Source organism: Capsicum annuum, chromosome 9 (genome assembly GCF_002878395.1).
Source record: "Capsicum annuum cultivar UCD-10X-F1 chromosome 9, UCD10Xv1.1, whole genome shotgun sequence".
In the NCBI taxonomy this organism is placed as follows: Eukaryota; Viridiplantae; Streptophyta; class Magnoliopsida; order Solanales; family Solanaceae; genus Capsicum; species Capsicum annuum.
In genome coordinates, this window is record NC_061119.1 from 50,583,761 (window position 1) to 50,593,939 (window position 10,179).

The 10,179-nt window shown below is 35.2% G+C and overlaps 1 protein-coding gene across 2 annotated transcripts; it reads left to right on the forward strand.

Annotated features, from left to right (window-relative positions):
- The first annotated feature begins 836 nt into the window (after nucleotides 1-836).
- Nucleotides 837-9,689, forward strand: LOC107842794 (OVARIAN TUMOR DOMAIN-containing deubiquitinating enzyme 3). 2 transcript variants are annotated; one of them, XM_047396783.1, is made up of 8 exons: nucleotides 837-985; nucleotides 1,226-1,394; nucleotides 3,887-3,974; nucleotides 7,047-7,110; nucleotides 7,506-7,611; nucleotides 7,698-7,752; nucleotides 8,153-8,206; nucleotides 8,766-9,457. In XM_047396783.1, exons 1-8 carry the CDS (start codon nucleotides 961-963, stop codon nucleotides 8,844-8,846), a joined length of 642 nt encoding a protein of 213 aa, XP_047252739.1. In that variant the 5' UTR covers nucleotides 837-960; the 3' UTR covers nucleotides 8,847-9,457. The 2 variants fall into 2 exon arrangements, with proteins under 2 accessions (XP_047252739.1, XP_016542305.1); XM_016686819.2 differs by having other exon boundaries at nucleotides 838-985; nucleotides 9,394-9,689.
- The last annotated feature ends 490 nt before the right edge of the window (nucleotides 9,690-10,179 follow it).

Genomic DNA, 10,179 nt, shown 5'->3' on the forward strand with positions numbered 1-10,179 from the left:
ATCTAAAAAAGTAATTTGAAAAATAAACTTATACTCTTACAATTTTAATTTAAGACTGTAAAAAGATGTTTCAAACTAAATAATTTTTAATAAACATAGTCTTCATCTATAAACTAATTTTAATGAATTGTATAGATAATGATAAAATTTACTAAAAATTATTTATTTTGAAATTACATGGGAGAGGATGGAAAAAAAGTTAAAAGGCTGGTTTAGGTTTAGTTAATTTTTCTTTGATTTTTTTTTCCTATTTTATCCTTTTCTTTTATGCCCTTTTCATAAAATATGAAAAACATGTTTATTCTATAAAAATATTTTCACCTGAAACGCATGTAAAAAGTTGAATATAATTAAAAAAAACTAATTATTTTCTTAATCCAAGTTCAAACAAAATAGATAAATTAACTTAATAATTTTCAATTCAAAATTAAAAAAAAAGGCTACAATGATAATTAATATAAAATAACCTCATGTGAGTTATTGTAATTATTAGTAATAGTAGTAGTACTATTACGTTGCTACTATATTTATTTATTATAATTATTATTATTGTACAATATTTATAAAATTTAAAGTATAATTTATCTAATATAAGATTCAAGATATTTTTGTGACTTTATTTTATTCACTACACCATACAATTTATTATTTATAATAATATTGTATAAATTCTTATTATTGTTACTACTATTACTACTACCATATTTTCTTTTTTCAAATTCAAATTAAAAGTAATATAACTTGTGTGTTATTATTACTAATATTTATGACTTATTATTATTACATTATTAAAATAAACACCCCCTCTCTCTATATATAGAAAGAAATATATTATTTAAATTATAAAAAAATAAGTTTAAAATAATAATTATTTTAATTATAAATTTATAGTTATTAAGATAATGTAATTCTTATTACAATATTTTATTTTTCTGTGACACGTTTTGGAGTTTGAATTTCATGGCGGCCGTACCACCCTCTAATGGTATTGAGCTCCTACGGTTTCTCTATCAATTCATTGGGAAAATTATTTACTAGTGGAATGACTTTGGACTAAATAGAACCATTAATTTGAAATTTATTTATAGTCTGGTTGATTGATTTAAAAAAAAGAGGTAGCCCGTGAACTAACGTTCTGGAGAAGGGCTGAACCACAAGATTTATAGTTTGATTGATTGATAATGATTTTATTTGAATTTTTTCTTTTTTTTTCTTTTATATTCAGATGTGGTGCTTGAGGAACTGAGAGATGGATTAGCGCAGTTTGAGTTGGCTACTTCCCCAGTTGCTTCAGTTTCTGCTTCCAGTTATAGACCTCATCAAACAGGAAATGCTTTTGCTGTTTTGTCTGGCGCCACTGGGTATCATGTTTTTGCTAGAATTGGACCATCACTGTAAGTTCTTCCCACCCCTTTTTTGTTGTTTGCTAGTCTGAATTTTGGTGATTCTTTTTTATTGTTAACAATAATACACAATGTATTTCCACTGAGTGAGGTATGAGAGGCTAAAGTGTACGCACTCTATACCACTAGATGAAGTAGAGAGATCATTTCTGATAGACTCCGGCTTAAGACAGGAAGCAAAAAACATCACCAAAACACCAAAAGGGGTAACACATCATTAGATAATAAAAGAAACAACACACTCACAGCGTAATACTATGAACTATCCATCTAAAATCACAAACATTACCAGAACACTACGAACAAGAAACTATAGGGCACATGCATAACACTATGACTACAAACATGGCTGAAAACAAAGCACTCTTCCCTACTAGTAAGGACACACTTCTACACACTAATACTTTACTATAATCCACATCCTTCACACCTTCCTACCAAGGGTCATGTCCTCCATAAGCTGTTGTCATGCCTAATCATCTCCCTCCAATATTTCTTCAGCCTACCTCTATCTCGTCTGAAACCATTTATAGCCAGTGTCTCACACCTATGTACTGGGGCATCCGTGCGTCTCCTCATCACATGTCTGAACTGTTCGATCCATCCCATTTGATTGTAATTGGCATGTGCCAATTTACTTGGTGGGCAAGTAATTAATTATTTGTAGATGACAAATAATTAATTTGCTTGGTTGAAAATGGGACTTGGAGAGCAAGTTATTATTTGCGATGGACAAATTTCTAGTTACTTTTCCCTTTTTAATTTTCAATTTGGAACTCAAGTAATTTCTCTTATAAAAGGAGAGTTACTCTTCATTCTCAAACACACCAAAACAAAGAGAGAAGAGGAAAGAAAGTGTGAAGCATCCTAAAGGGTTTAGTCTGTGAGGAAAAATAGAGAGTGTGAGTATTATTGTAGTGAGGTGGAATATTTCTTTTGAGTGTGTTGTGGTATTTGGAGTACTTTACTCGGACCTACAAGTGTAAAATTCTTTGTTATAGTGATATCAGTTGCTCCTCTCGGTCCGTGATTTTTCCCTTGAAGGGTTTCCATGTAAAAATCTTGGTGGCATTATCACTCTTTTTATTCTTGTTGATTAACTGTTTTATTGTTGTGCTCCGCATTTATTGCTTTTATTATCGCAAATATTATTTCTGTGGCAGAGTTTATCCCCAACACGAACCATCTCAACCTCACTTCTTGCATCTTGTCTTCCACCAAGGCTACTCCCGATTTCTCTCGAATAATCTCATTTCTAACCCTATCCCTCCTAGTAAGTTCGTATATCCATCTCAACATCCTTATCTCCGCCACCTTCAACTTTTGGATGTGGAAGTTTTTAACTGGCCAACACTCCACTCCATACAACATAGCCGGTCGGACTGTCACTCTGTAGAACTTACCTTTATTGTTTAGAAAGTTTAATCTTGAATTGCGCTTGTGTGGTCTAGTGGTCAATGAAGTTAGTTGAGAATCGTGAGGCCTCAGGTTTAAATGCAAAAAAATATTAAGTTGCTCCTTTTGTTTACTTTTACTTGTCATGTTTCATTTATCGGCAAAAACTATATGGACTTTGACCAACATTTGAACATATATTTTTGTCATCATATAGAATTGTGGGATTTTACTGCTATGTTGTTGTATTTGAGAAGGATTGTAAATTATAGCACTTTAAATATAGTTTTTGAATATTTGAATTTAAAATTTAAAATGTTGGATTAATCTAGTTCAATTAATCTCCGAAGATTAGTCGAATTGACACTCGTGAAGCGAAACGACAGGTAAAAATTAACAAAGGAGTATTTCTTATAATCTGTTAGTTGCAAGGTAGTAGGTATCCCATGTAATTAACCAAGGTGCACCCCTTGTGTGAGAGAGCATATGCTTCGTGAAATTAGTTGAGGGTCATGCAAGTTGGCCCGTACACTATGGTTATCAATAAGAAAAGAACTTACTCTGAATCTGAATCTGTAAAGAGAGCTGTTTTTGTATGGTTTTATTTGATTTGTTGCATATATTTGCTTAAATTTCTTCATTGTTGCGTTTGCTTGTGAATTTGAGGTCCCAAAGTTGAATCTGATTGCGACGAGTAAATTTTTTTCCATGCTATATATAAAGCGTTTGTGGGCTTGTGGCATATTCATTGGTGACAAAAATGCCTTCAACCTATGGTACAAGGACTTGTATAAGCTTATCATACAGGTGTCTGTCTGTATAAGTATCCTTATGAGTGTCTGCAGTTATTGCTAAGTATTAGTGTATTTTGAAGAATCCCCATGAAGTATCTGTACTCATGACATACCTGTTGGACACAGGTACATCAAAACACATAAAAGACCTATGTAACATAACCTTTAACAACAATAGTGAAGGGCTTGAGGATTACCTAAATTCTCTGTCAATTCAATTCCAAGTTTGTTAGAATCAAGTGCTTAATTTGATCTCACTATTGCATGTGTTGATTTTTCTATTTCTTATTGTAGAGGTGGAGCTTCCCCAGCCTTAAAGAAAGCAGAACGTTATTCAGTACAAAAAATAACTGGTGACGGCCGCTGCATGTTTCGTGCTCTGGTATGATGCATTTCCTTCCTTTCCCTATCTGAAGTAATGGTCATGGTTTTAGATAGAACACTTACTTTATTGATTGAAAGGGAGAGGATGCAAAATTTAGGAAAGATGCTTCACTAACAAGATTAGGAATAAAATTAACTGAAGCAAACTAACAAGACATTCTAACAACATGTTTCTACTCTGCAGAAGGTCTTTGTGTACCACACCTTATAGGACCATTTTTCGTAGACCATAAAGAAGCAAAATTACCATCTTTTTGCTAGGTTTTGGGATAATATTCATAGTTTTGCATTTCTGTTGGGCTAAATACACAAACATCTAGAGTTGCAACAACTATAGAGGTATCAAGTTGTTGAGTCATACTATGAATGTTTAGGAAAGGGTGGTAGGGTTGAGGCTGAGAAGGATTGTGACTATTTCTGAGAATCAGTTCGGTTTCATGTCAGGTCGCTCGACTAGTGAGGCCATTCACCTTGTGATGAGATTAGTGGAGCAGTTTCCGGAGAGGAAGGACTTGCACATGGTGTTTATTGATCTTGAGAAGGCATATGACAGAGTTCCCAGGGAGATTCTGTGGAGGTGCTTGGAGGCTAGAGGGGTGTCAGTGGTGTACACTAGGTTTATTCAGGACATGTATGATGGCACGAAGACTCGTGTGAGGACGGTAGGTGGAGATTTGAAGAATTTTTTGGTTTTGACAGAGTTGCACCAGGGATAGACTCTTAGCCCATTTTTATTTGCCATGGGATGGATGTTTTGACATGACATATTCAAAGGGAGGTTCCTTGGTGTATGTTATTTACGGATGATGTGGTACTGATTTACGAGACTCAGGGAGGAGTTAATGATAAGTTGGAGATTTGGAGATAGATTCTTGAGTTTAAAGGATTTCGGTTGAGTAGGACCAAGACGGAGTTCTTGGAGTGCAAGTTTAGTGATGTGTCGCAAGAGGTTGACATGGTAGTGGAGCTGGATTCTCAGGCCATTCAGAATAGGAAGAGTTTCAAGTATCTGGGGGTCTATGATTCAGGGAAATGGTGAGATTGACGAGGATGTCATGCACCGTATTAGGACAGGGTGGTTGAAATAAAGGCTCGCTTCGGGAGTTTTATGTGACAAGAAAGTGCCTCCAAAGCTTAAAGGTAAGTTCTACAGAGTGACAGTCCGGCCGACTATGTTATATGAAGCGGAGTATTGGCTAGTTAAGAACTCCCACATCCAAAAGCTGGAGGTGGCGGAGATGAGGATGTTGCGATGGATGTGTGACCACACCAGGAAAGATAGGGTGAGGAATGAGATTGTTCGAGAGAAGGTAGGAGTGGCTTTGGTGGAGGACACGATGAGAGAAGTAAGGTTACGTTGGTTCGGGCACGTGATGAGGAGGGGCTCTGGTGCTCCAGTAAGAAGGTGTGAGACACTGGTTATGGATGGTTTTAGGCGGGGTAGAGGTAAGCTGAAGAAATATTGGAGAGAGGTAATTAGGCATGATATGGAGCAGTTCAAGCTTATGGAGGACATGACCCTTGATAGGAAGATGTGGAGGACACGAATTAGGGTAGAGGGTTAGAGGTTGGGAGTGCGTCGGTAACAGTAGGGAAGTGTTCTCTATTTGTGTCTGAAGTTTCTGGTTCGTGGTGTTGAGTGATGTCTATGATTTCGGCTAGATATTTTTTTTAGTATTATCTTGTGGCTATAGTATTATCTTGTGGCTGTAGTATTATCTTGTGGCTAGCGGTGTTAGTTTATTTTGCTTACTGTACTAGTTTGTATGCATTTATGTTTTGTGTTTCTTATACTGTTATCGGTCCTAAGCCGGGGGTCTATCGGAAACAGCCTCTCTACTTCGCCTATGGTAGTGGTATGGTCTATGTACAGTCTACCCTCCCCAGACCTCACTATGTAGGAATACACTGGGTATGTTGTTGTTGTTGCATTACTAATCAGGTAGAATGCAACAAATTCTTTCCGTCATTCTGCTAGCAAAACGTCTTTTTGCATTGTAGAGTTATGAGTCACCTGTGGATCATGTTTTTTGTCAATTGCACATCTCCTGGTCCATGCCACAATCCGCTATGGTTGGAACAGAGAAGGGTTGTTCAAGAAATCACAAAAGACTTGGAATATCATCCCTTAAACCATTTGGTGGACTACTTGGCTTGAAAGAAATGACACAATTTTTTAAGGCCATAGGAGAAATTTACATAGCCTTTCACAAAGATGTCTTGTTTTGCTAGCTTTTCGGTCAATCTGGTTATTATACAAGATACTGATGTAATTTTAGATACAATAGGGGATCTGCACAATCTATGGTTATGTTTTCTCGCACTAGCTTAGTACAAAATTTTTTAAAAATTTTGATCACTTGAAAAAAAAAAGAAAAAGAAACCCTTCTTGATTTCTTCAGATGCTGACATACAGAAATAAGTTGTCAATCACCCTGAACAGGTTCCATCATAGTGTGGTTGAAAAATGAAAATAGGCACACATTAACGCCACTCACTCTTTATTTTATTTTTTTTAAATTTAAGTTACATATATTAGTGGTACTATTTACTTTGCAGTAGTCAGAAGGTAATTGTATAAGAAAACTAATAACCTATGCAATCTTAACCTTCCATGGAGTCTTCATTCCTATAAGTGTGAGAGATAAAAACTTGGCTTGTCAGCCTTACTCATTAAGAATAGAAGATCGAACTTAATCTATAAAAGAAAAAAAAAGGAAGATCTATGTATGAAAGCCAAGTCTATCTGAACCCAATATCCTTTTAGCAGGATGAATTGGAAGTTAACAATCCCCTCAATCATGAGGGAACTCTGAGAATTCATTTATCATCAGGTTATGGGAAGTGCTCTGAAATCTCTTCAAAATATGGTTAAAAAAATCTGATTGTAGGAGCTCCCCGAAGAAAAAATAGGATAAATGGGAATAGGAGCTCCCCGGAGAAAAAATCGGATAAATGTGATTTAATCCCATTTTGTACTTCATGCTGTTTGTACCTAACATGTTTTAGTGCCTTGGAACTTTGAAGTAATAATTTGTTTCTCTTAGGAATTGGTGTTATTTCTAAACAGGTAAAAGGGATGGCTTTCAACAAAGGTGTGAAACTTCACCCTCGAGATGAAAGAGATGATGCAGGTGATGTTGTCTGCTAGAGATTTTCATAAATCATTCTGTACTACTCATTAATTACACTAACAAGGTTAAACTTCATAGTAGCTCCCGGTGCATTAAAGCTCCCGCTATGCGCAGGGTCCGGGGAAGGGCCCCACCACAAGGGTGTATTGTACGCAGCCTTAGCTTGCGTTTTTGTCAGAGGCTGTTTCATAGTAGCTCTCTAATTGGTCAAATTTATGATGTTCCATTTCATCTATGATTTTTTTCTAACTAGGAAACTATGGCTTCCACAAATTAAGTGATCTCTAAAAATTTTACTCCTGATACACTGCGGGATGTTATCAGTTCTCTCCTATTGCGGTTTCTGTGATTATTTCCCTAAAGTTGATGAAAATCTGTGTTTCCTTATGTAAAAGATGAATTGAGGATGGCTGTAAAGGAGGCTATTTGTGATGATGAGAAAGAACGTCTTAAATATGAAGAGGCCTTGGTTGCCATTACAGTTGAGGAGTCTTTGAGACGGTGAGGCGTTATAATCATTGAAGATCATGAAACTTAATTTAGGTACTTTATGAATCCTTTCTCAGTACTTTAATTCATTTTGTTAGATATTGCCAACGCATTGGACGGTCTGATTTCTGGGGAGGAGAGTCAGAGCTATTGGTAAGCAAATTTTTGTCCCCGACTCATCTAATATTGGATATCCAATTATTTTTTTTTTTTTTATCTTCTTCCTTTAATTCCATATAACCACCAGCTATCCATGTTTAGTTGTTTCTTGGAGAAGTTTCTATGAGATTCTCAGTCATTCTTTCAGTACTATTAGTTGTTTTGGCTCATTAATTCTTTTCATGTTGTCAATTGGAAAATGCTTGTCAAGTCCACACTAATTCCTTTTTAGTTAGTGAGGGGAAAGAGATGATTTCTAAAAATGTTTATATCGGAAGTGCATCCCATAATACCCCGCTTTTACACATCACAAGTGGGATGCTTACATGCTACCATTTTGTTCCATTTAGCTACATTGCCTCCCTTATGCTGATAGATCATCTTTCTTCATCAGGTATTATCAAAGTTGTGTTGCCAGCCAGTTATGGTATATATACCAGAACAGGAGGTACTTTCCTTTGCTTCAAAAGATATACTTCTGTAGTAGTCATAACAAGGAGTCCTAGCTTGGAAACCAAGCTTATCTATCCTATCATCTACACGTTAAAAACATTGACTGAAGTATTTTGGATATTGTTGTTCAAATATACCTTTCATCCTTGCCAACAACTATAGTAGGGTCTGCAAAATCTCATTCTGCTTAGTATACTCAATTCTTATTGCATTAGGTCTTTCTAAAGCAAGCTAATAGCAACCCCATCTGCACCAGTATTTTCTTTTGCACACTAGACTGTCATTGCAATTTCTCCTTCAATCAACTGTTCTCCTGCCATTTTTATTTTCCTCTTTAATCTACTAATTCTCCTTTAAAAGAAAATAATAAGGCATCAAAAGCCAGTGAAATTTACCATTTCAACTTTGGAAGCTTCTTCTGGCAACAGTGAGTGAGATATGTCAGTATACATCAATTAAGATTGAATATGAAGGCATTCTATCTTCCCAGGCTAATAAGCCAATCTGTGCTTAGCTTCCACTCCTTTAAAAAAAAATTACTAACTCTTAAACAGAATGAAGCAGGGAGAAATGAAGTGGGAATCAGGAATTTATACAAATGTGGTGTTGAGGATATCATCCTGAATAACATATAATGAATGACGAGTGCTTAAAAGAAACACAGATGAATAAAGTGACTGAAGATATCTCATATCTTCAGTTCATTCTGGAGGATACATATGTTGTGTTCACCACTTTATTCTGTCATGAGTGGTCAGATCTACATTCACTCTAGTTCGAATTCATGGGCTCCTGTTAGTAGAGATTGGTTAGTATGGTGTTTGCTTCGGACTGTAAACTTGTATATATAGGTACTGCATTTGCAGTCCTGAAATCATGTGAGAAAGAGGTTGAAACGGTGATTACCACCTTGAAGACTTGCTACCTAGTTGGTCGATCAAGCCTAGACCGTAAGACTACAATTGCAACAATGTGTGTGTTACTGATTTGAAATAATCTGGACCACCAACTAATCTAATGTCGCTACTATCATTGAAAATTGTCAAATCCTGTTTCCTTACCTAGTAAGTACTCCATATCTAATCTCTTAAGTACTCCTAAACCTCTCTTTTGTTTGTTCGTTGATATGTTTGATTTAATGTTTTCTTATGAATTTTCTGCTTTTTGACTATGAAACTGTAGCATGGGGGAAGGGGCTCTGGTTTCATTCCTATTGCAGAATATGGAGCTGAGTTCCGTAAAGGTTCAAAAAACAGAAAGGCCAGGAAAGTTGTGAGGCTACTTTATAGTGGGAGGAACCATTATGACCTACTTGTATAGCAGCTTTCTCACAGTGTAATCATTTTAAAATTTTGTTGAAGTGTCATGGACACAATATTGTTAATTGGATGTATTTTCTGAGCTTCAAAATTGGTACTCGCCTCCTTTGTCTAGTCTAACTTGACATAGAGTTTAAGAAAGTAAAAAATATTTTTAAATCTTGTAGTCTTAAATTAAATATAGGTAGTGTACCAAAATGTCTTTTAATTTTGTGGTATTAAATATATTATGTGCAAAAGTTAAGAGTTAAATAGTTGCCAAAAAGAAAAGTATTTTTTTTGAAACAAACTTAAAAAAAAATATAAGACAAATAAATTGAAATGAAGAGAGTGATAAACTTTAAGACAAAACTAATATTTAGATTGTTCATGTAGGTGATAGAATTTATGTTCTTATGCATTACGTTTGTTCATTTTTTTTTTCAATCAACTGGAATTTTTCCTGAGAGCTGAGTATGTTGGACTAAATTGTAGTAGTAAGTCCTAATTTACTACTACTACTACTTCCAATTAATAGTATTGTTTTCTTTTCTTCTATACAATTATAAAGGGTGGTTCCGCTGTAAAATTGGTGGCCATATAAGGTAAAACTTACAGAGATCCATGCACTTCTTACCCAAATTCATGTATATTTTATTAGAAAAATTAC

Excerpts from the sequence above, each read along its gene's own strand:
- LOC107842794 (XM_016686819.2), top strand. The coding sequence starts at position 961 with ATGGCGGCCGTACCACCCTCTAATG. Across the intron at positions 1,395-3,886 it reads GCTAGAATTGGACCATCACT|AGGTGGAGCTTCCCCAGCCT; the intron begins GTAAGTTCTTCC and ends TTCTTATTGTAG. Across the intron at positions 8,207-9,393 it reads TATATATACCAGAACAGGAG|CATGGGGGAAGGGGCTCTGG; the intron begins GTACTTTCCTTT and ends ATGAAACTGTAG.